Source organism: Pieris rapae, chromosome 13, assembly GCF_905147795.1.
Source record: "Pieris rapae chromosome 13, ilPieRapa1.1, whole genome shotgun sequence".
In the NCBI taxonomy this organism is placed as follows: Eukaryota; Metazoa; Arthropoda; class Insecta; order Lepidoptera; family Pieridae; genus Pieris; species Pieris rapae.
In genome coordinates this window covers 6,237,020-6,264,708 of record NC_059521.1, presented here as the reverse complement: position 1 = coordinate 6,264,708, position 27,689 = coordinate 6,237,020, and the positions used below count along the sequence as shown (strand labels likewise).

Sequence of the window (27,689 nt, the reverse complement as noted above, 5' to 3'; positions counted from 1 at the left end):
AGGCTACAAGAATAAAACGCATCTTTCGGAGCATTTTGAGAACTGTTCCTTAATCTATACTAATATTATAAAGAGGAAAGGTTTGATTTTTTGTTCGTTTGTTTGTATGAATTGAATAGGCTCCGAAACTACTTGGCAGATTTGAAAAATTCTTTCACTGTTGGAAAGCTACATCATTCCTGAGTGACATAGGCTATATTTCATTTTCAAAAAAATAGGCATCCTTACTAAAATTACGAAAACATTAACATTTGTTTATTATTTGATACAATTCTAACAGATGGCGCTGAGTTAAAGGTAGTAGTTTGGCAAGACGACGTTTGCCAGGTCAGCTAGTGTATCATATACCTAATCCTGCGTGATTTGTGTGTGTGTGTCTCATTTATAGTTTACTTTTATTATTATTATTATACATTAACACTACTCGTTACTGATTACTAATAAACATCTATGTTGTAAGTGATAAGTAATGAAATATGAAATTGTCACTTGATATTTAAGCTTATAGACATCAAAATACAAATAATTGATTTAAACAATAAATTATATTTTATTTTTTGGCTGTGTTTGCTGACAGTACTTTTTCGGATTTTGAACGGAATTTTAATCATCTTATACAAGCAAATGTTTACAAACTGGCTTCAGTTACAATTTATAATACATATACACAAACATGCTGTTAAATAACTTAAAATAAAGGCGCCTCGGACAAATATGGCTATAAAATGATCGAATTTTATTCTCATACTTAATTATTTCTGTTTTTTAATTCTTTCGTCGTGTGATTTAAAATCTGAGGCATTTAAATAGTATTTATATAGTTTAAGCAATGTTACAGTAAATTGGCGTCGACTATATAATTTCCATATCATTTTCAAATAGTATTTTTCTGATAATCGCATGTGACTATTATGTAGTACTAGCGAGATATTTTCCTAAAACTTATGCTTGCTTCGAAATATATTCGACTATTATTTACATGAAAACAGGCTCTAATGAATGGTAAAGCATTTTTCACTTAGTTCATTTGTTTTGTAGCATTCTGTTACTTTTTTGTTTGTTTAAATTATTCACAAGAATATTTTTGAATCTTTTTTCACGAAATTATTTCTCATTAATCAGAACTTAAAAGTACATCTCGGAACATCGCGACTTGTTGTATACGGTTACATAGTATGTACTGTATATTATATAATATAGGTCTTAGGCTAGGCTCAAAGCCAGAACTATCTTAATTCGTATATATTTAAATATGGATTGGAGTTTGGTACCTCTTGGTACTTTTACACATATATCAAATTCCAATTTATTTGATATTTTTGATGTATGAATTCAGATAATTTTTACTCTTTGAGACCGTCGAGTAAGATTTAACCGACAACACTGTAAGGCTTTAATCTAACTAAAAGACGACAGACGTATTTATCCATAGTTTTCAATTATTATTATTATTATTTATCAAGAATCGTATTGTTAACGTGATAGAACAGTTAAAATATATTTTTGCAGACATGTTTCTAAATACGATTCGGGTCGGCCAGTTGGTATATAAATTCGAAGATTTATCACTTTTGCTTGAATTTAGCTCTAAATTCCATTCAAAATCATCTGGTCTCAGAAATATCAACTGTTAAATTATATTTTGATTTGGATAAATCTATAAATAAATACATCATATACGTTTATAATAAAAGTATTCGACTGTCTCTTTTCATCAGAGTATACACAATATGATAGAAAGGCACAAAAGAGTAGTTTAGATTAGAATTTCTTGGTATAAGAGTCTGTCGTCTGTTTCAATAATTTAGAAGTTAGAGGTAAGGTTAGCTGTTGAGCGACGTTGTATGTGGGGTTGGAGTGATAAGTAGCCGCCGTACCCGCCTTCGACTATACGCAATACGCGTACATTGATCTGAAATTAAAAAAAATATAATTAAATAAAAAAAGTAATAACTTTGAAAAGGCACACAATCTTCAATAAACAGTATGTTTAATTTAGATTTAGATTAATATGAAACGTGGCTTTAAGAAATGTGGTGGTGTATAATCGACAATTAAATATATTAGCTGACTAACGTATCCTCATCAGAAATATTAGAAACCCGTTTTGCTTTTTTTACATTCTTTCATTTTTATTTGCATAAATATTTAATTTACATAGCCTTGCCGACTGATAACGCAATCTAGGAGCAAACAATCCAGGAAAACGCCTCGGTAATGATTTGACCGCTACTAGTTGCCTCACTACTGCTAAGTAAACTAGCGAGGTGGAACTTGAATATAGACAGATATATATATCTACGTCACTATGTTCCTACCAGCTCGTAGCAATTGTCTACTAGCATTTTATGTATCATATACGATATAAAAATCATGTATCCAACAAATGTTTGACTAAAAAACAATTGATTCGCATAGGTAACTCTACACTTATGAACACACTTTTAAATTCACAAATACTGCCAGTTCTCAAAAAAAAATATCTCAAGCAAAAAAATACGTTTATTTTGGAACATAAGATCATCAAGGTATCAATTATTCCACATCATTAAATTCGAATCTGTTGGCATCCCTACTCATCGGCAAAGAAGACAAAGGGTTGTAGGCCGAGAGAAAAAGCCAGCGTAAAAAACTCTTCCATTTCAGGCCAGCGCTTAAACGAACTTATCTTTATTATAACATAATATTTGTTCTCTCTATTCCTCTAATATACTTAATGGTTCTTACCTCATGCTTCGAGACAGATCTCTTGAAGAATTTGTGGAATCTGGTTGAGAGCACCCAAATGGCGCCGTTGTCACGCTCCGCCCATCTCACCTCGGCACAGAACTGCAATTTCTCAGCGTCTTGGGCTAAAACTCTGAAAAGTAATACACGTTTCATTTATACTTATTTAGAGAATACAGGACACAATTCACTCAGCAAATGCAGTCATCGCTAATCAGCTATCTTGTTGAGGCTTTTATTTAATCAACATAAAGTATATTATTACTCATTTCCTAGGATTGTTCACATAAGCCATGAGCATTTTTTCACTAAATCTAAACATTCTTTAATTATTTATTATAAGTAATAAATATTAAATTATTTAATAAACGTCAGTTATGAGGTAAACATAAATAAGAAGACGACTTTTTTAAAAGGAAAGTCAATTACGTAATTCAATGTGGTCATATTAGCCTGCATCTACCTTATTCTAAGTAGGGTAGCCTAAATTTGAAAAAAAAACATCTTTATATTGAAAATAAATGTACCTTCACAAAATAAATAATTTTTGACTCTATCTATATATTATACCTATGTGAATTGGTGATGGGATTCCAGGCGGCGACAGCGGTTTCTGTCATGGGGCTGAAGAATATGGTGTCATCCCTTGGATCAACGGCAATACCAAGGCCCTGAGAGGACTTGCGACCGACTAGATTGACTGGCAAATCAGCACCTTCCGCTGGCGGACCGGAAGCCAATACTGCTGTTGACACGCTGAATATTCTGTAAAATTATTTTTATTTATTTACGTCATTCGTGATATTTCCCAATGGAGACATCCAATAACTTAAACACCTGCAACGCTTAATTAACAGAATAAGAATATCCAGTTACATAGACAGAGAGAGTTTTGTTATCTACATACTAGAACAACACTCTCTCTATCCCACCCATCCTAGTTAATAAATATATTTCTATCGTTTTATTTATTTAAAGTTTACTCCACACATTCTGTTTAAGTGATACTATGTAAAGACAATTCCGTTGTTCTCTTTAAATTCTCAAGAGTGTATTGTTTCAGAAAGATTGATTGATTCCAAACTTGGATGTTAAGTTTCCTGGGGATGTGCCGCATCATTTTTTTTATAAATATGCAATTATTATTAAAAAATCTTTAAGCGAGGGCTAGCTTATCACGAATTTCGGATTTTAATATTTTTTTAAATAAGTAGGTATACCTCATTATTATATTACATAATTGTTTATATCTCTGTTTGATTCATATAAAAATACTCGATTTATAAAAGACAAAAAAATACAACATATAAAAATCATGTTTACCTTGCAGAGGTGGCTGATAAAAATATAAAGTTTACATATATTTGTTTTAAAAACAAAAACACAAACTGCATTTTCCTGTTGATAATGAATTATTTCCTTATATATAATATAATTGGGATTTTAATTATGGTATTTCATTAAGTCAGATATCATATCACTGTGCATATTTCCTCCAACTTGATTTATTTATTATTAAAGTATTTATGCAGTAATCCCCCTGCAACGCGGAGATTTGTGTAGACTCTAGTCTGTTTCAATTGTATTGTTATAAAATTAAAAGTTAATTACTTTAATAATACCGTGGTTACTGTACTAATACCGTGATTCTAATTATTTAATTGTTCAAAAAAACACGGTTTTACGAGAATACTACAAAGCGATTACTTTTAACTCGATCCGTTTTGCCCGCTTGTTTTGCATAGATTCGCATCCATGACTATTTGTTTACATACCATATAAAGATTTGTAGCATCACTAGCTATTTTAATACACTATATATTAAGTTGGTACTCTGGTATATAAGTGCGGTATTGACATATTTCTTTATAAAACACTAGCAGACTAGGTTTTTGTTACATAGTAGTAAACTATTCCAGGGAAACGGTAGAACTTATGTGAAACGCTATATGTGTACGTTGGTACTTTTAACACAGCGCCATCTGTTAGAATTGTATCAAATAATTTGCAATAAAATAAAATTGCGACTATAATTAAAGGTCTAAGCTGGACTATCTCTTAAGCTGGATCAGACTGCTCACGGTGTGCCTTTAAAATCGGTTAAGTAGTTTAGGGGTCCATCGCGGGCACACATCGTGACAGGAGATTTATATATATTAAGATTTTACAATTTCGTTTAAAATATTTAAGTATTATGTTTTTGTCCTTTAACTGAGAAGAGTTTGGACCAGCAAAAATAATTCAAGAATGGAATAAGGTTTCGTTAATTCAATTTTTAATTAATTTGTTGTTTACAGTGTTTAAAGTTATCGTATGAAGGTCCTTATATCGTATTGTACCGTTTCGTTATATGTTGATGCGTGGGAGAAAGCGCCCTTATAACTCTAAATTGTGAAACGAACATCGACGCGATACGGGAGAAATTATGTTTTACTTTCAACATACAATATTACTGTTTATATTATATTGTATTAAATTATATAACAGTTCATAACATTACAGTATAAATCAATTTATAAGTAGTCGCATCCCAAACAACTTGTTAGAAAAATTATAATATAAGAGAAGAGAACAGAAGAAGTAGAATCGTAGTAATAATAATTGTTAAATTATATAACATATCTCACCTGTCAGTAGCCAAAGGCTGATAATACAATAGACCTTGGGCCGGCGAATGGGTTAAACCAACAATGCCGTCCATAAGAGTGAACTTGTCTCCACCGATGTCGTATTCTCCCATGTCAGGGTCTGGGTACATAGAGGCGTGGGTGACGCGCCACGCGTTGTCACGACGACCGTCGTATACAATAATACCTTCAAGGGTAAAGTAAATAAGATTATTTCATATAAAAACATTTTTTACGACTTTTGATACATTTATTATTACGTAAACTGGCCATGTCGTAAAATAATATTTTTGTTACATAATAAATGATAGTAAGATTAAATTTACTTTGAATACAGAACATACTTGCAGAACATTAAATTGAAGGTGTTTTTAGTTGATAGTGATTTCAATTAGGCATCTAGTTGTTTACGGCATAATTAGATACTAAAATATTGTCAAATGTTTATTCATATAATATGGTAATTATAATATGATATTACGAAAAATTTGTAGACCTATGCAAAAATAAGCCAACCGTTCAGTATACTATTAGGAGGCCTTGTTCTGAGAATGGGCAAGAAACTTAGCAAGTTCATTCCTTCCTTTTCAATATTCATTTAAATTACGGAAAAGGTCTCATTTCAATCATAAGAAAAAAGGTATATAACATGTACCATATCTATAAAACATATAAGTCCATACTATTTGAATACAGATGGTGTGAAAATTACTGTTTTACATTAGTAATTATTTTTTTTAATTTGTGTAAGTCGTCAATTAAATTTAAAGAAAATACGTAACAAGAATTAAGCGTAATGAAGTGTTTGTTACGAATAATGGACTGCGCAACGAGAAAGTGTATCGACACACGTGGGTGATCTTAAAAGTGTCAAAGTATGTCAATGGCAATGTGGACGTGCCAATTTGAACCTGCGAAATACCTTATGAAGAAAAAAATTGTGCGTGCTGGCATGATCGCAATACTTAGAGATGAATTGAGAAAGAATTCTACGTTATAAAAATAGAATTAAGTAATTTAGCTTTGTTAATTTAATTTGGTCACACACGAAGGGATTTAGATTACTTTATTTACTGTACTTGAAATTACCATATAAAACATTATCAATATAAAGGTATATATTGATAAAGTATTGTAAAAAAAACGATAGAAAATGGATAGACAAATTAAAATTTTCAATGTTTCTCCTCTTCTGTTACGTTCTCAGAAGTGGTGGAATTTTACTATAAGGCCAAAGACGTATAATAAATACCATATATGTATTGTACTATGCCTTAGTATATAGGCTAGGTAGAATGCCTGGAACCTTTACAATATCTTGCTGTAGCGTATCATGTAAATATTACTATACAATGCGTAATGTGAAACTGCAGGGCTGCGTTGTACAAATATCGCTCCAAAATCTATATGTTGAGTCCAACTATTTCATGAAAAATGAAAACGTACTAGCGAGTGCTAAATAGACATATGTGTATGTGTAGTGCACAGGAATTCGAACCTACGACCACGAATAAGAGTCACACTGATGCCACTAAACCTGCTGCATTGGTAAAATGTTCAATATAATCACGGATTATTTATTGGTTATCAAATTAAGTGCTTGACTTGACATAACATTTAGTATAACGACTATCATTTCCGCAACATTAATTATTCATAAAGATTAAGACTGGTTCGTATCACTTAATATCTATGTCATAACTTTATCGAAAGTGAAATTAATATTGTAATTTATTATCCTTACGAAGCAGGTTGTGTAATTCTCAAGTTAATTTGAAAACATTGAATAAAGATTAATAATATAATATTCGTTATTATGTGACACATAAATTTTTAGATTTATTTTTTTTTAGTTTAATTCTGATGTAATAGAGAAAGCGATATGCTGATTTCAGAAAAAAAATAGTTTTTTAAGTCTCTACTTTATGTATCACCTTTTTTAGAGCGATATGTAGTGACTTCAATGTGCGACTCTCATCTCTGAGGCCGTAGGTTCAAATCCCCTGTTGTGCACTAATGGAGTTTCTTTCTATGTGTGCATTAACATTAAGGAAAACATCGTGAGGAAACCGTCTTGACTTAGACCCAAAAAGTTGACGGCGTGTGTCAGGCACAGAAGCCTGATCACCTACGTGATGATCATAAAACAGATTCAGAAATCTAATGCTCTAGACCGACCTCAACACTACTTTTATTACTTATTTTAAAGTTTTATAGAAATAAATACGGAATATGTTACTATATTTTAGTGAAATAAATTTTGAGACTAATCAGTATTATTGAAGCTTATTCAATCCGAATAAATAATCTTTCCTCTTTACAATATTAGTTTTAATCTTAAAAAGCCGCCTCCACGATCATTCAAAACTTTTTCGATTTAATGGGTGTTCGATATTTAAATAATGTAATAAGTACTTCGATAGTAAGATTTATTTATAGCGTTGTTAGAAAAGGAGTTTTTTAATGTGTTCTAATATTTTATTTGAGGTTGAGGCAACTAATAAAAAAATATTCCAAAGCTCTTACCAGGAGCAACAGTGTCACTAATGTAGGCAAAGATGTTGTCACAATTGGCTGCATGGTGGGCGTTCGACCTGGTGTCATCAAGAACGATGTTGGTGAGGAGAGACGCTGGTCGTAGCAGCTCTCGTGGGAAGTAAATACTTCTAACCTGGAATGGTTTAATACTTCGACATAAGTTTAATTATACCAGACCTTCATGCATTCAATGTTATAAATATTAAAATATAGTAAATCAGGTCTTATACAGTCTGTGGTAAGCCTATAAACATTTAACAGGCAGGTTTACTCTATTAAATACTCTAATTACAATCTTTCAGGTAAGTGGTATTTCGTCTTTTTCTGACAAATTGAGTTTACGCTGTCATAAAAAGAGACGTAATTGCTGAACTAAAAACGTTCTAATTTTACTGATTTATGTTATTAGTAAAGAGTGAGTGATCTACGTAACCACTTCGTCAATAATTACGAAGAAATAAAAAAATATTGTATGAAACTAGTTTTTCCCAAGAACTTCGTTTCTCCTAAATGGGATTTTACTTAGCCTACGTTTTTAGTGCATACCAACATGGAACATTTGGCTATGCTACCCCAGAGACTTCGGTTTTTGGGAATGAAAACATTATAATTGCTTCTGTGAATTTTGCTCTATATGAACCTCAGAGTTCACGTCATAAGCTTTTAATTAACAAATCAAACATAGGGGTTAATTGTAGAGAGGTGAAAATTAAGGGTTATATGTATTTTTCTATGCCGTATCGTAAAAAAATGTCTAAATAATATTATCGTTTAGGGGCTCGAAAGATAGTAGCCGATTCTCAGACCTACTAAATATGCATAATAAATTGCATAAGAATCGGTCGAGCCGTTTCGGAGGACTATGGGAACTAACGTTGTGACCCGAGAATTTAATATACATCTCCATATATTATATCTAAAATACCAGCTTACGAACATACAAAATGTATAGTAGAGCAAATCTAATAACAAATTGTACGTTTTACTACACTCATTTAAATAACAAAGATTGTGGTATACTCATAGTAACGACTGGTGATATTGTTTAATGATAAAAATCACAATGATAAAATGTCAGCTATATGTTCCTTTTCCGCCAGTTATTTAGGAAATAGGTGCGGAGCTGAAGGTCAAATGTTTCACAATGGGTGAGGTAGCTCCATATTTGTAAGTTACACATTCAATTACTCGAATAATATATTGATCTAAAAACCTTTATATCAACCCAAAAATAGTAATTCAGTGTTTATGAAAGGTATGAATGGATTGGGTACCACTAATAACCGACCATGTACGTCGCTAGAGTTAATCTACCTTTTGGTTCAAGAAGATAATTTGTCTTGGATCAACTTGTCTATTAATTGTTTTATTTGCTCCTTATATTAGGGATGGATCCTTTTAGTTGGCATCACTGCTTTTGGTGATTTAAATTTAAATTGTACGCTTACAATTTGATAAATTGATTAAATTTCGAAGAAATGTTACCTTTTTCTCATTTTAATCACATTTGTATTTCCAGATTTCATTTAAAAATTGTTAATATATTTAAAAATTTATATTTAAAAACTAGTCACCTTTCTTTATGCCGCGGCCGCATGTCAATTATTTGCTCAGTCACGACTATGTAATTCATAGTAATAACAACCTACGCCCAAAGCGTTTTAATCAAATGGTTTAGAATTATAAATGACCTATTGAAATGGTCATTCAAGGCTACATTGCAAAGATAACAATTGGATATATACTTTTTGTATATCCTGCGCACTGAACAACTTTATTTTAAGTGTAGTATATGATTATTTATATTTATATTTAATTTAAATTTATTTTCATATATCATATATATTTTACGTAATTAATTAAACTTATTTATTTGCATACAATTCAAAACAAATAACATAATACATAAAAATATATCTAATAACTAACCTTAAAATTTAATTTTTAAAAAATATTAAAAGGCCTTTAGGCAAGGTTCCGAAGATACTGGCAGCGTTCCCCCTTTGAATAGACTAATTCTTTGTGCGAGGTAGCTGCCAGCTCTTCGTTCTCCTGTGATGTCGACTATCCTTTTTGATAATTCCCTAAAAAGCCTTAACGCGCTAGGACCCCACGGACCAAGGGTCTCGACAAATCATATTCAGAGCCTAGACCCCTGTATTTGCAGACTTTAGCTTTTTCAGCCGCATCACAAGCCGCACCAGCTCTCTTGTTAGTTCCATGAAGATTGGAAGGGGCCAGTGTGTCTGAACAGGTGGCATCCCATACCAAAACCCGATCCATCCTCCATGGAATCAAACTCATACCGTCCGGTCTCTTGCCATCGTCTCTAGCAATTCCAGTCAGAATTTTACGTAATTAATTGTTATATTTGTTTTGTATTTTTGTTATAGGATGCGGCCTAAGGACCAAAAATGGCAGTCATCGCAGCGCATGGACACCCAAAATGAGCGGCAAAAATGGCCTTAATTAATTATCTAATTATCTTGTTACCTTCTATATGGAATTAGTGAATGTAACGAATTGATCCGGAATAACATGAATGCTGTCGTATAAATTAATTAGCATTTTAATGTATTTTACACACGTAATAATTATTTGACCGGAACTAATTTGATATCGCCACATTAATAATTTCCAGTAGGTACTAAGCAATTCAGGTTAAAACAAATTATACACTAAAATATCACTATTACTATAATTGCTTTATCGAACTATGACATCCATTATCAGGACATTGATCTTTTCTACCTCAAAATAAAGATGTCAAGAAGTACTTGAAGAAGCCAGACGACTCTGTTTTTGTTTAAGTAGTAATTTTAAAGTATTATTTGTTGTTTCAAATGTGAAATTTCAGATTACTTTATTTTTTTTAATGTATCTTTCTATCTATTATTTTACTTGCTTGTTTTCAGTTTCATATACATATATTGTTTATCTATGTAATCTGTTTTGGCTTTCTGTATTAGTGTTATGTCTTATAATATGTATAAGTCTAACCTATAAGATTACTTATTATTAAATAAATAAATAAGATCATTTAATTAACTACAATTATAAATAAACTAAGTGCAAAAAAACGCCAAAATACACTTAGAGGTTGAACCTCGGTGTCTAAAGGGTTTTTCATGTTACAAATTCTTTAACTTAGAAACTAGAGTTAGGAGGAAAATAAAAGTAAAAACAAAGATAAAACGAAAACTTTAAACAAGCAGAGAGACAAAAACGATTTTTTACTATATCCTTATAACATTTAAATATCTAAATTTTAAAACCAAACAATCAGCCCCAAGGTTATCAAAAAAATGCACTTTCAATTATTAATTAAACCGTGTCTATAATTAGGATTATGCTAATATGAAATCTAAAGATTGCTATTATATAAAATCGTTTTTAAATGATGATATTATGGTAAATAATCAATCATACATAACACGCACTCACATAAATATATACGCACACCAATATATATAAGCATTATTTTTAACTGATTGGTTATAGAATGGGCTAGGCAATTCTTTGTTATTACTTATATTTCTTTTGTAATTTTTATAAAAGTAAAGAAAAATCCCAAATGGAAATTTCGAATATCTAACCAATATTAAATCAAAAAAGCGTAGCAAATGTTAAATCTCCCTTCAGAATTTTTGAAGTCTGGTGAATCCAGATAATCTATGAAATAAAAACTTTCTTACCAGACGATCGGTTGCCATATCGAATACGAGTATCTTTGGCGGGCATACGCGACGGAAGTCATCAATACTCGTCACTACTCCAGCATCCAGGACCCAAAGACGATTGCATCGGTCAGCTCTTACACGGTACACGGAGATCAGACCTGTGCAGTTGATGTCTCCTCTTCCAGCTGTGTGCCATGACCAGTCAGGGTACGCCTGTAAATATTTTTTATTATTACAATTTTTATTTATGTGTTCCTTAAAAATAAACGATACATATACATTTCTGTGCTGCATTAAATGGTGATTATGAGAATAGTTTCAAATATTGTTTTTTTTTTATATTTTTATTTATTCAAAATCTTGCGAACATACACTGAAGATTTAGGGCCTGTTTCACAATGTCCGGATAAGTTCCAAATAAGCTATTTATTACTTATTGGTAGGCTATTTATCCGTTTATATATTTTTGCGTTTTACGACTGTCAGATAGCGCTATACGTCATGAAACGTATCTTATTATATTTTATTGGGAACTTTTATCTTTCGAATAATTTATGTGTTGCATAGCTATTTGGCACTTTAATGTAACAAGCAAATCGGCAAACCTATCAAACAGGAAGAGAAAAAAATTACATCCATTACATAGTTTATTGAAACTTGATTTAAAAAGTATGAGGGGAGAGACTATGACTATTCGATTTTCTCCTATACAGAGCCTTTGAGGCTTGATTGCTTATATACACAATATGCGTGACCAATTGTAAACCCAACACACTTTTAGTCAGACAACTCGCTAGACAGACATAAACGTGTTTTAGAGTTTTTTTTTATACATCAGGGGGCAAATGGGCAGGAGGCTCACCTGATGTTAAGTAGTGTTGCCCAAAATCGGTCTTGGTCTTGCAGTCTTGGTCTTGTTCTTGCATTTTTGCAAGACCAATACCAATACCAAGACCGCCTTATCGTAGCAAGACCAATACCAAGACTGAAGCCTGCAAGACTTGAGCAAGACAATACTTAAGCCTGCAATACTCTTGCGTCTTGCAGTTAGGACAAACTGAGATTTGGGCGTTATCAAATTTTCAACTTTATCACTAGAGAAATAAGGTTCAAGGTTGATTGGGAAAATGTGACGTTCTGCGAATAAACTGTTGGTCGGTCGGTGTATTATATACCTACATATTTGATAATTTACCGACAAAGACGCCGCGGTTTGCAACAAGTGTATCACAGCATTTGACATGCTGTCTCGATAGTGGGTGATTTAAACAAATTTGAAACGTGGAAAAACTCCAAATATGAGCGACGTCATATTGCTTTACGCATTTGGTTTTAAAATCACACATTTCCAAAAATCGAGATTTGCAGTGTCGGTTTATCAACTTCTATCGTATCTACTCTAGTAGCTAGTAACCCCCATAAAAACAGCAGGCAACGTATAGTTCCAATAAAAAAGGAACATAATAAACAATATTATTTGCATAATTATCTACACTTTATTTTTGCGTAGGCACAAAACCTATTTGATTATTTTATTCTGATACTTCTGTTTTTTAATCTTTCAAAGATTTATTCTATCTATCAAAGAATGCCGCATTTTACTTTGTCGGCCTTCGGCTTGTGTGCTTATAAATATGAGTTTTTATTTCAATTTCAGTCATTTCTAATTGAGTTTCGCTTCGAGTCTATCTTATTTATTATTCTCGCCCATTTACCTAGCTAGGTACTCTAAATTCTTATTGCTTTCGGAGTGAATGTTTACAATTTGACATGAGTGACGAATAAATAGCAATAGGCTAATAGGTATTTGCAAGTCTTGCGAGACTTGCGAGACTCTTGCTGCAAGATCAAGACCAAGACCAAGACTGAGAGCGCAATACCAATACCAAGATCAAGACCAGGTATATTGACGCAAGACCAATACCAAGACTGGTCTAAGTCTCGTCTTGGTCTTGCATTTGGGCAACACTAATGTTAAGTGATACCGCCGCCCATGGACACTCTCAATGCCAGAGGGCTCGCGAGTGCGTTGCCGGCCTTTTAAGAATTGGTATTTATGTATATATTATTATTATATACTACCTTTTAATTATTTTGGCAAAAGTATGTTTGAAGGCTGAACAAGGATATATAAAAGTTGTTTAACCAATGATAACAAAACGAAAGTTTTGAGACAGCTTTTCATATATGGTATTAGTAAAAACAAAACATTTCATTTACAAAAGAAAAATTTTACTCATAATCTTTTAAATTTGGATGTTTTATTGGAATGCTACTCGACTCTAATAGTAGACCGATGGAACAATGTATGACAGGGAAGATAATAGTAAATAAAAAGAAGAAGGTTAACTTAGGTAGCAGATGTCAAAATGAAAATAAATAAACTTGAGTAGAAATCGGCCCCACTAGAGGGGCCTCAAAAGAGGATGACAGTTTAGAAGACCCAGGCCCGATTAGGGAAACCGCAGTACATGCCAAAGATTAGCATAGTGTAGTAAGAAATGGCGAATTTGAGGCTTATGCCAAAAAAGTCCACACAACAGAAAAGGTACAATTATTTCAAAAGAGGATCACAATTTAGAAGGTCTTCCTTCACTTCACCGTTAGACTTGATTAAAGAAACAGAAGTACAAGGCAAATATTAGCGAAGGAAGAAAACGGAATTTGAGGCATGTGCTAAAAAAAATTACACATATACATATGAATTATTGAGATGATAGAAATATACATGATAAATTTAAATGTATGTAATAAAAAACATACTTTTATTTTTTTACATCATCATTTTACATCAATGCAGTTTTTACTTCCTTCCGTATTTATTAAAATTATAATGTGCGCCAAGGCTCGACTCGATGACTTAATCTTACTGTAAATACAGCAAGTATTCATGACGCGAAACAAAAAAATCGACGACGCACGAATTCAAAACCTACTTACACGTCTTGGTTTACAGGATTTCATACAATTAATATTTGACGTTACCAGCGCTAAAGGAAATAGCTGCACGCTCATAATTAATATTTGCTTGATATTAATAACACACATGAACAGAGAATATATGAATTTAATATTGATGTTGTATTGTGATTGAAGTTTGTAATTTATTGCTCATACAAATTGAAATTCACAAAACAAATGAATATTTCAACAAACATGTAAATCGATATATATTATCGTGGATCGCGTTCAATAAGTGCATACAAATAAATCCTACTTACTCAAAAGACAAACGACGCTTTGTATTGAATTTAAATTACATATGAATAATACGTGAAGTACTTAAAAATCAATGAAAATTGAAATATTGCGCCTTTTTCACGAAAGAAACCACAGATCTTCACTTGCTCTAGTTCTGACATACCATCTCTCGCTTCATCCACTGTCAGTAATTTTTAAGTTAGCCTTTCTTGAGTAAGTCCTGGATTTAGTCTAGGTATGTATGACAAGTAGTAGACAAGAGTACCTAAACCAAACCACTTAAGCATTCCCTTTAGTATCATTGTCCGTCCTCTTTTAACCAATACTGCTTGGGTATTGGTTAACTCACTATTACTCACTATTACTTATCATATCAAGCAATGTTACACCACGCATATAATACTTCTTAAAGGTGTACGACATTTATTATATTTTAATTCTTTTTCTGGCGCACCCAATATTCACCCGTATGTTAATGTTGGCATAAGAGCCTCGTTTGAGATTTCCTGATATAAGGGCTCGCTCCATTTAGTCGATTCTAGCATCCACTCGTCTTTATATATCTGAACTAAAAATACAGCCTGTATTTTTATTCACTTTTACCTCACAGTCCGTGATATTATATTGAAACCTCTTTCAAATACCAAAGCTTTTGTTTTCCCTGTGTTTACTTTCGTCCCCTTTAACTCTTCTTAACATTATATTTGTGTATATTCATGTATAAAACTACATACATGTCATCATCGTTATTATATTTTTTAATTGAAATAATTATATGTACCTACGAGCACGAAAACACAATTTCCCGCGCATTTTGCACACCATAGCCGATGTCACGTGATGTGACGTCAAAATTGATCATAGCCATTACCAAGGTCACGTCAATGTAATATTTGCCCTTCACGCTTTCATACAATCTCCCCGTAGAGTCGTGCAATGATATTAAAGTGCGAGGTCATAACCAACAATTAATAACAATTAGTGTAATAGATTTCTGTCATATGGTAGGCCTTTTTTTAACAGGTATAATTAACTCCTTAGACAATGTTCAGATTTTGACCTAGATAACATTTACACAGTTCATAGTAAAGCTCAACTTAAGTCAAGTCAAGTTCTCTATATTTAACTGTTGTCCCTTACAACAGTTATATATTTACTTAAGACGGCGTATCAGTAATATCAATCAATCAATCAATCAAAATTTATTTATTCAGTTTAGATGCGACTCAAGGCATGCTTATGAAAGACAAAAACGTTTACAAAATTCGCGAAAGAACAAAACTACGCCATCCGTTCGCAAGACTACCAGGAGGTCTTGTTCTGAGAAGAACGGGCAAGAATAGATTTAAGCAAAACAAGTTCGCCCTAAGTATCGCGTTTACACACTCGTCCTGCCCACTTTCCTGCTCACTGCGGCTGAATGTAAATGCGGTATTTAGCTTAAACAGCAACATGATAATGATAGTCTGTTAATATCACTAATAATAAAAGAGATATCCATGTCCACGATTATTTCGACAATTCACATCCATTAACAAAACAATATAAACTTGCTTTTCTCACAGATCACAATTACTGATTAAAAATTTTACAATGCGAACTGTGCCTGTTATTGTTGTAACCTAGACCTTAATAAAAACATTAACACTACAACTGGATGGGTTATGAATTACTTTTTTTCAAACAAAATAAATGTTTTCTAATGGTGACAAATCACTTATTCCATATTTAATTTATTTCCATATTTAGCATGTTTGTAACAATTACTACGCGTGGATGGTTTAAAATTTCTTAGCCTTATTTGTTCAATTGAATATACATACGCGGCCAATAGGAGATTTACGTTACCGAAACCTTAAATTTTACCGAAACCGAACCTTATATTTACGTAACCGTTACAGAAATCAGTATTTGGTTATTGACCAAATTTGTCAAATGTCAAAAATATCAATAACAGATAGCAGTCTGAAGCGCCATAATATTATTGTAGGCAACCTGAGTTTATACCTATGTTATAATAATATGATCTGCAGTAATTCTGTTTATATGTGTAAAATATATTGTATTTTATGGGGTCAACTCGACCATAATTTCTTAAGGCCTTTAAGACTCGACAGCTGATATAAATTTCAAACTTGTCCCTAACAAGCTAGTAATAAGTAGCAAAAGTAAAATTATTGTCAAATATTTAATAAAACTGGTTTGTCAGGCTGCGTACATAACAATTCTTATCACAAAGCATTAATCCAGCGATGACAGATTAACGAAAACAAAACTGGTGCTATTGTGTAATAACCATTGTATGTCAACGAAATTATTATAAAGGTTTGGCCACGCCTTTTAACTTTGAAACTGATGAGTTTCCATACAAACTTGACTAGCTTTTTGTAATCTTTGGAGATCCATGGTTAATATTGATTTTTATTACTACGCTCTCGCGAGATGTTTTGTATAAATTGAAAAAAATACAATTTTAAGTTTCTATGCTCTATGGAATTGAGTTGATGAATGACTCAAAATAAACAGATTAATATAGAAAGCATATATTGCTATTTCTTTCGTCACATTTTGCTGTTATAATTATTTCTCTATTAGAAAAATGTACAAAATTATCTTGGGGCTGGGGACAAAGCAACAGGCGTGCCCCACAAACGCAAAACAATTTTTTTGTCCAAATACTTGATTTATGTAAGAACTACAATTTTATTTAAAACAACCACTTTCACTGATTGGAATTACGCACTCAAACCGTTTGGTTATGTAAATGTAATAAATTCTCGTTTATATCCGATATAGAAGTTGTTTAAAGAACATCAGCATAATAAGTATATTATTACTATTTATACGTATTGATATGTAGCATAATATTATCATAACTGGGGCTTGAGATAAATTGGTGAAAAGACAAAAAGGCGTGACCCGCTAACGTCCAACGAATTCGTATGGAACAGGTTAGTTGACCAAGCGTGAGTTAACGTCATTTTTACACAAATTCTTTTGGTGTTACTGGGTCACGCCATGTAACTAAAGTCAAGTCACTAAATTTAGGACATCTCTGTTAAATTCTTGTAATTATAATTAATAAGTAAAATTTGAAATGTCGATTTGAATTGGTCTTTTTACTACGGGTTCTCTAAAAAATCTCATTTTACATTCACAAAATTTCAATGAGATTTCAATAGGATTTTTAAATAAAATTTCCGAATATCTGAAAGTACTTTCAAATTATAAAGGATAGTACGTAATACTGGGCGCATTTATAATTTGGGGAAATTTCACTTTTGTTTTTTTCCATGTTATGTAAATGATAAAGCCGCATATCGAGACACATTCAATGAACTTTTCATACTACAAAACTTGTTTGTATACGGTTAATTACAATTACATAAACTAGAAAGTACCTGTAAAACTGGACTGACACCAGGTGGCAATGAGCGTGGTACCCACGCTAAGGTGGCTGGTACACCAGCGCGCAGTCGCGGTATTCCCAAATACACTCTATCCCATCCGATCTCTAGGCCGGTGGGGACGGTGTTTTCCGGCTGAAACTTCTCCAACAGCACTGGGTCTGGTGGGAAGTCAAATTGGAGGAAACTCCATTGGTTCACTACTTCAAGTGAAGCGCTAGCCGCCGCGATGCAGGCGAATGCTAATATTGTTCGGGACCACATCTTTATCTGTGAAAGAAAAAAATAAAAGCTATAGTTTCCAGGCGTTGAAGGTACACTTGCCATGGACTCCATAGTCCAAAATATTTCTCGAATTATTCAATATATACAACATCTCTAACAATCACCAGGAAGGTAGGCTTGACTGTGGTGCCCCCGCTTTTCCTACCTGGTCGGTCCATCATGTCGGGTCTTGGTTGTTTTCCAACATTTTCCGGGTTAATAATAAGTTTTCGAAGGTAAAAAATATTCGTGCACTCTCTGAAGATTAAAATTGGTATGCCTATTGGTGAAGGTAGTAAAGTATTGTGAGTAGTAGGTATTAAGTAAGTTAAAGTGTACTACTTGAAAGGCCGGCGAAGCACCTCCGAGCCTTCTGGCAATATGGCCCATGAGCGGCGGTATAACTTAACATCTGGTGAGCCTCCTGCCCATTTGCCTCCTATTACGTTAAAAAAACGACTTTTCGAGAATCTTACAACATCATGAATCAAGTCAATTCAACTTTACTGAGAAGAGTTTTAAGTCGTAGGAAATTTGTAATAACAAGCACTAATGCAAGAACAATGCAGGTAATTTAAACGTCAACAAGTCTATTTTATTTGTCAGCTCGTCAACTGTTGAGCAAATCGCTATATAATGACGTATATACGCAACTAATTTACGATCGTAATTTAATTTATATTTGCAGTTTAGTGCAGTGGAGTTTAGCATGTTATGCACCGGTTTCAACAAATCTAGGCTTAATTGCGATAAATTGCTTTGATTTTTATATGATAATCTATTTAAAAAATTCTTTATTCAATGTTCAACAACAATTAAAAGTGCTGCATGTGCAGTGTACATTATTTCTTGGAATGTAGTAAACTTATAACTAAACACGTTTTTTTTAAAGCCGTATTGCTTTTTTTTAAACATATAAAAACTAAGGTTATAATTTATCGAAGATTAACATTAATAATGAGGTAAACTGGGAACTATGCAATCTTTAGATGAGATTTGCATTTTTTTATATGATAAAGAACAATTGTTAACCTTACTTTTATTAGATCGATAAGTTTTTTGACATAAAAGACCGTGCGAACAGTCGTACGTATATTCGTAAAATTCCTGACAGAACAAAAAGGTAAGAATACTGTTGTTAAGTATAGTTTTTAAATGTAGGTTTTATATAAGTATGTAGAACCTAGCTCTAATTTTATATTATTTTCGTAAAATATTATGGTAAGTAATTAGTGATTTATCGCTTCAATCGACTATGTAGTTCTTTTTTGAAATGGTATGTAATTTGTTTTCAATTCTCTTTTTTTCAATAGTTATTAGCTATTTTAAAAACTAGATTACATTACATTTTTACCCGATATCTTTATATTTATTGTGCGTATGTTTGTAATTAAACTCCCCCTAAACGGTTGGTTTTTGATAAAATATAAAATAAAATATATGTATTATGGAACAGGTATCACTTATTCCATGTCAATTTGAATATGTAGGGATCACTACTCATTGGCAAAGAAGACAAAAGGTGTAAAAGGGCCGCGAGAAAAAGCCGGCGTAAAAAAAACTCTCGGTACCCTTTTAAAAAAGCAAATCATCAAATAACACTTAATTTAAAACAAATATCGCAAATTAATTAGAAGTCTAGCACTAGGCCAGGCCCTTTTATCAACTTGATAATCGTTAACTTTATAATAAGCGTTTTTACACAGCTTTTCTTTAATAAATTTCTGAAGTTTTATTAAAAGGCAGAGATAAAAGTTCCTCGGGGATTTTATTAAAGAAAAGTATTTTTTCCCAAAAAAAATTTACTAACTTTCGATAGTCTAGTACCGGGAAATTGCAATGAAATTGTGTGTTGGATTTGAGAATCTAAAATGTACAATTAGATATTATATAAAAACAACGTCTCTCACTTTATAAATATGTGGGACATTTATCTATTATCGATATGTTACAATTCAATCGCAGACAATAATGCAGAAATCGCCAGTTATTCGTTGCCGTAGGGAATTGCACCCATTCTTGCGTCTAAGTACTCCAAGGCCGTACAATCACCTTGTTTGTAGTTATCTATTATGTAGGTGGGAAGTAGTATTAATATATTTTCGTAACATAAACTTCCTAAAACATTGTTCATGTATTCATGGCTTCAACCAATAAAAACCTAATACTATAATGTCGAAAAACCAGTCCTCATATTAAGTGCGAATGTCATTCATGTTTTTATAATACTGTTAAACACGTACAAGATATATAGGCTAATTAAGTTCCGGAAACAACAAATTATATTTGAAAACTTCGGTATTAACATAATAATTTTAGAAAAATCTAGAAGATTAGACTTGTAAAAGAAATACTCGAAGGGCAAACATATCAATAATTTTTTTTTAATTTTTATTTATTTATTTATTTATTTGTCAGATGGTTTACGTGAAATTCTGTTTACACGCTACTTGCAAATTCAATAATTCTGTCAGTATATAACGATATTAAACGTCTGTATTCGATTAGAAAAAGACTTCTGAGTTCATACATATTTACAATGTTTAAATTCTTGCGGTAATCTAGCTCTTTGAAACTTGTAATTAAACTCTGACCACCTAGTTTTTATAGTATTACGACAGCAATATTTTACGCGCACTTTTAACTCCTTATATGTCGGCTATAAAACCTAATGATACCTTTTCGTTCTAACAAAAACTAATTAATGGCGTACTGTCTTAGATATCTCTTTTTAGTCTTAAGGTAAGCTAGTAAGGTTTTTTCACGAACAATGCTGTAGTTTTTATGGCAATAGCTATGTTTTAGTTTCATCAGGTTTCGTTAAACCATAATTTGATTTTACTCAACAAAATGGTTCTATAAAGGTTATTAATGAAACATTCCATAGATTAACAGCCAGAATAAATGAATCGAATGAGTCATGTTTAATATACGGATATAGTTCGACACGATTTTATCATGAATTTTATTATATAGTACTAATATACTATATCAGTTACCCGAATTTAGTAGCTACTAATAAAATAGTACAAAGTCCCAAAAAGTATTTCTTAATCTCTTAACAAAAAGATACTTAAAAAAATTAAAAACTTATTAGTTTTCAAAAGGAATTTCATTTTAATTTGTCACCGTGCTTTCAAAGAAGGTTACAATTTTTTTTAAATAAACGTAAGGTCAATGTAGCGCCCTTTCATTTTTAATTTGGGTATCTTATCTCTGTGCTAAAAATAGCAATACTTGCACAATACGGCCATTACAGTTCATACTAAAATATCGTTAATACAAAGTCTAGCAGATTAGTTGTATATAACAGCCTTCACACTGACTGAAATGGAATAGTTTAATAAACAAAACGTTGATGAAAACGATAAGTTTGCACTCTATTATTCTCATGTATTGTGTATGTATTTCAAATGATAACCTAATTAGTTTTATATTAATACTAGCTGACCTGGCAAACGTCGTTTTGCCACGTATATCATTTATAGTAAAAAATAGGGGTTGATCGTAGAGGGTTGAAAATTTAGGTTTGTATGTCTTTTTTAATGCTGTTGATACAGTTGATGAAAAAATAAAAGTTTATCTAAAAATTTAAAAAAAAATTAAGGGTGGACTATCCTTAACATTTAGGGGGATGAAAAATAGATGTTGTCCGATTCTCAGACCTACCCAATATGCACACAAAATTTCATGAGAATCGGGAAAGCCGTTTCGGAGGAGTTTAACCACAAACACCGCGACACGAGAATTTTATATATAAGATTAAATTAGTTTGTTAGTTGGTTTAATAGTTTTGACATAAAACCGTATTATTGGGTCTTCGGCAAAACAATGATGTTGCTTCTATAGACACCAAAGTTTTACTAAAACAGAAACGAGTTTAATTATCTAGATGTAGGCAAATATAATAACTAAATTTTGTTTTAGTATTTTTATTATAATGCTTCAAACAATTTCCTGTAATTGCATGTTTATTTGACCGATATCAGTAGCATTTTTCTGCCTTGATCGATTAATTAATCTAATTACATCAAACCTGAGGTAATTTCTACACGCAATACTTAATGTGGCGTTAATAATTATTAGTTCATTACACACAATGTTAGGTAATCCTTAGTGTTTAATTCCTGTTATCATCAATTCGGCGTTAATCAGTTTATGTATTTTTATGTAATCTTTAACAGCGTAGGTGGAAGTAGGTGATTGTCTTTCTGAGTCACAAGCTAAAACAATTATCTGCCGTAATACCCTCTTTTTGACCTCTAACGATAAAATGACTAGCCCACGGGTTTGCCACCAGTCTCAAAAAAATATTTTTGATCAAGCTAGGACTATAGTATGCAGGTATTAAATAGAACTGAGATCTAGCTTGGTAGACCGGTATCAGAAACTTGCCACCCTTATTATGCATTATTCTTGAGAAAAAAAAAATATTTCCAACATACATATTAAAAAAACATTTGTGGCTGAGTCAAGTCGGGACAGGCCGCTCTTAGCGTATAAACCCACTTCCGTGTCGTATTTTAACACTTTTAATTACGATTAAGCCGGATATCCTGGATTTTTACTGTTATAATAAAATATTAAATACGTTATAATACAAAAAAAACTTCAATACTACTACCAAGTAGAAATCAGTTCAACGCATACTAAATTCTTTATCGTTACTAGAACACAAATTCTCCTAAATTTGATTAATCTGTGAGTAAATACTAACAAATAATGATTAACATAATCGTAGACGATCAATCTTGAATCGTAGTAATTACCCTGTTTACATAATTGCTGTCAAAGCGCCTGATTTATTATGCTCATTAGGTTTTTAAACACATAATTAGCATTAAGGCTATCTTTGACATTTTTTTGATTGAGTTTTTAGGATAATAATAATGTCAAATTGTCAAAAATAACAAAAATAATATATAACTTTACTTTTGAAGATAAAATCTTACTGAAATTAATAGATAATTAAGTAAAGAGTTTTTTTATTTCTAGTAAAAATTATTATGTTTACGCTTTTAACTATTTTACACGGCTTTTATTCATTTTTCAGTGACAGATAATATTTTTAAATGAGGTATCTATTTTTATGATTGATTATTGATTATTACGTGTAGGTATATAATTCTGCAAATTAATAAAAAAAATATAGTACTTTCTTAAGAAACTTTAGCAAGATAGATGCACAGATAAAAGAGGAACTTTAAAGACTATATGAAAAGGATCTATGGGAAGAAGAAGAATGTGACCTAGGAAAAGGTGCATAGAACATGTAGAAGCGTTAGCAGGTAGCACGTGGAGAATGAACACTATGTATAGGATTCTGGGAAAGCTGGAGAATACCCCGAAGAGGTTACAATTAATGTTATTGAATGGCAACTTACCGGAAAGAAAAAATTATATATTCAATTATTTATACATATTATTAATATAGCTATGTAGGTTAAGAGCAGTATTGGCCTAGTGCCTTCAGCGTGTGAATTTCATCCCTCAGGTAGTAGGTTTGATCCCCGGTTATGAACCTTTCTTTTCTATGACTTTCTTTCTATGTGCGCAATTAAAATTCGCTCGAACGTTGAAGAAAAACATCGTGAGTAAACATTTTTTTTCCTTTGATTATCATACAACAAAGTTAACTTGTAATATTAACAATTGTTCATATGGGAAATAATTTAATGATTACTTTGGAAACATTATACTTTTAAATTAAGTATAATTTTTGCAGCGAAATGCGGAAATGGTTAAATACTTAAGATGAATATAAAACGGTTTTATACTAGAATAACAAATTCCCAAATTGTGTAATGTGATTGTCAACTAGAAACTTTTTTACAAAACTCTGGTATGCCAATTGTTCCGTGAGAGATTTCTGAATTTGTATGCTTGGGAATATGTATTGAGTTACACTTGATTTCAATACTTTTTTGGTATTCTCAGAACTGTTACAATTATTATTTATTTCGCAATATTATAATATTTATATTAAAATCCCGGCCTTGATATACGCTGTGTTTCTTGAAGATTACTGTAATAATTACCAGTTTTTATTACTAGTACCTACACTTATGTATACAACTATAATATATGTCAGAGCAATGACATAACTGCCAGCTGTCATTGTCATTATTGACACAGAGCTCATAACGTAAAACCGTTAATATTTTCCCTTAATTTGAATTATCCTAACTATTACCAATTCGAATGTTATATTTATCGAACACATCGTGCAATGATATATTACGGGTTTTAGGACAAAAAATAGAATTAATTACGTTGTCTTATGTATTAATTATTATCACATTCAAGATATTTATTATTATATACATAATATAATAAATAATTACCAGCAGCATAGTTCATTGAAACTAAAACACCACTCGGAGATTATATTGGTTAAATGAATATAAACGGTTTGGTGTTGGGTTTAAAAGTAAAACTTGTTTTCGTTAAAACGGAAAGTGATTTTTGCAAGTAAAAGTTATACGTGATCCAAGTGGATGCGTCGATTTAATTAAGTCATGACATGTAGCAAAATATATTAGAGAATTCGCAGTTGATAAATAAAATTTTAGATTTACACTATGTCTAAAATTTATAGAATCACTTGAAATTGAAATGACAAAACTTTTATCTTTTTCTAGCAATGCTGACCTAGTGGCGTCAGCGTGCGACTTGTATCCATTAAGTCGTAGATTCGATTCCTGTCAGACCACCAAAGGACTTTCTGTCTACGTGCGCACTGGCTTGTACTTGGTGAATCATCGCCGGTTGCCTGAGATCCAAAAACTAGAAGATGTCAAGCATAAAAGGCTGCTCACCTTACTTGTCAATTAGAAAAAACAAATGATCACGAAACAGATACAGAATTTTGAGGCCCAGACCTCAAAAGGTTTAACGCTTATCAATACCACCAATGTCAAAGAATTTGTGTTACTTATAAAAGACTCATTAACTTTTGAAAAGCAAAAATATATTGTGAAACAGGATTATTTTTATTTATAAGTTAATAAAGACTTAAATATATACTTCCATTTATTTATAGCAAATTCTACAGAATTATCAATAGAACATTCTATTACACGAATTAATTACACTATTAATTTAAATAACTAAAAGTTAATTTCATATATTCTCTCTAATATTTCCAATATTCGCATTATTTAATAACATCCTTGCTCCGTTGAGTCGTTGTTCCTACGTGTTAGTAAACACTTGGTCCATTATTACACAATGATCTATTGTTAGTGCTTAAGTATTTGCTGTATACATTATTAGGTATTTGACAAACTAACTACATACATACAAAGATAAAACTTTTGTGGAAAGCGAAAGCGAACATTGATATTGACCACTAATATCAAATATCGAATTATATTTATTTTATTTAGCGAAGTGATTTAATACAAATATGGATTGATAGAATTAATAACAAAATAAATCAAATTAATTTTTTTTTAGTTAATTACATAAATAAACAGTCATTTAAAAAATAACGGTTTTTTTTTCAAATTTCACCTAAACTAAATACCTTACATATAATATTTGAATAATGACTGGGAGAAATTCAGCTTGGAATTTAATATAACCGACAAACATTCTAGGAATAACATTCTTATGGTATATGGTAAGATTATTAGCAATGATCACATACCAGTTATAATGAGCATGACATATCTACTTTTTATACTAATGTCAATCAATTAATATACAAAAATGTCTTTCGTGTGTTATAATATTTATTTATTATAGGTTACATTCAAAAGAAATTAAAAAATTGAAATAATAAAAATGTACAATTTAATGTTTTTTTCGTTATTACTAATAGATAATTTTAATATGTGGTAGATACAAAAAAGTCCGTTTTAGTCTAGCCTCATACTGAATACATAAAGCACATAACCCGTAGTACGTTAGTTCGATTTCTATCAAAAGAAATATTTTGATTAAGTTTTATCTAAATAATCAATAAGAAATATTTTGTGGCATTAATTAAGAATAACAATTAGTAAGAAGTAGTTAGTGCTAAGATTATATTATTATTCTTTTGCGAAATCTCCATATAAACGAGTTCAACGAGCTTGAATACTTTTATCGCAATGTGTTTTTTTCAACAATATTAAGAAATTCTTTTTTAGATTTAATAAATGTACTTTTAAAATTGGAATAAAGTTTTATAACTTAAACTGTTGGACTTACATTTATCCAAAAGATTTACATTTATTTAAATGCATATTATCTACAAATATTAATAATTAAAAAGACTTATTTAAAGATTCTGCAACATTGCCAGGACTGAAATATCGAGAAACATTGTATAATTTTTTTTAAGTATAATCCATTTAAAAAACATAACATACCTGAATTCAAGGAGTGTTCGGTATCAGCAAATATCACATACGAACAGTAGGCGCCTTTTAGGCAGGCCCTCACATAGAACACTAACACAACTGAACCAAGCCCCTCTACAATAAGTGGCAACGCATGAGTAAAAGTACCGAAGGCGCATAAAGAACAGAACCAATTATTTACCAACGATACATTATATAGTTCTATTTTTGACAAGGTCAATGTAAACTTTACCCCCGAGTATAAAAATGTATATATTAATGTGTTGTATGTATGCCTGTGTGCGAATTTACAAAAATAGTTAAAGCCAAATACCTAGTTGAATTGTTTTCCTGTACTGACTCTCATAATATTTAAAATAGGTGAACAATATATAATTTTTTTTTTAAATATGGTGGTGATACCTGTGTGCTGCGCGGTTGTGAAGCTAGTGACACAATTTGGCTAGAATGTAGAGGATGATTACATACTTTTTTTAAAGACTGAACCAATACGAGAACATTTGGCACCATATATATTATTTATTTAATTTAATTCTAGATATAGTTGCATTTTAGTTTTAGTATCTTTTTGTTAATAAATTATGCACATCTTGTACTTTATCCTCTGTTGTTGTTTCTTTGTTTTATTATTCTATATTAGGGTTGCCTGGAAAAAATCGCTTGTTATAAGGCCGCCCGTTGCCTAATAACATGTAACAAACTTTTTGTTTTTTTTTATGTATATTTTGTCAATAAAATATAAATAAATATAAATATCGAAAAATATTAAGGCTTCAAAATACTTGTAAAGAATTGTTATTTATACGATCACATCCAGACTACAGGTAAGTTTTGCCTTGTTGCAGATTGAATGATTTCATTACCTTCTGTAAGTATGATCTACTTGTTTTCTTTTGA

At 31.4% G+C, this 27,689-nt stretch overlaps 1 protein-coding gene across 1 annotated transcript; it reads right to left on the bottom strand.

The window, feature by feature from the left end:
• Positions 1–339: 339 nt before the first annotated feature.
• Positions 340–26,941, bottom strand: LOC110993577 (protein yellow). Its single transcript, XM_022259906.2, has 8 exons — positions 26,802–26,941; positions 18,175–18,450; positions 11,588–11,785; positions 7,881–8,025; positions 5,355–5,541; positions 3,298–3,492; positions 2,728–2,860; positions 340–1,912 (listed from the first exon to the last, which is right to left on the bottom strand). The coding sequence occupies exons 2-8, from the start codon at positions 18,442–18,444 to the stop codon at positions 1,805–1,807; spliced, it is 1,236 nt and encodes a 411-aa protein (XP_022115598.1). The 5' UTR covers positions 18,445–18,450; positions 26,802–26,941; the 3' UTR covers positions 340–1,804.
• Positions 26,942–27,689: the final 748 nt, after the last annotated feature.

Bases quoted from the DNA above. Each gene is read 5' to 3' on its own strand.
- LOC110993577 (XM_022259906.2), bottom strand. From the start codon at position 18,444: ATGTGGTCCCGAACAATATTAGCATTCGCCTGCATCGCGGCGGCTAGC. The intron at 11,786-18,174 runs GTACTTTCTAGT...AAATATTTACAG, and splicing joins GTGTCAGTCCAGTTTTACAG to GCGTACCCTGACTGGTCATG. The intron at 5,542-7,880 runs GTAAGAGCTTTG...TTACCCTTGAAG, and splicing joins TAGTGACACTGTTGCTCCTG to GTATTATTGTATACGACGGT.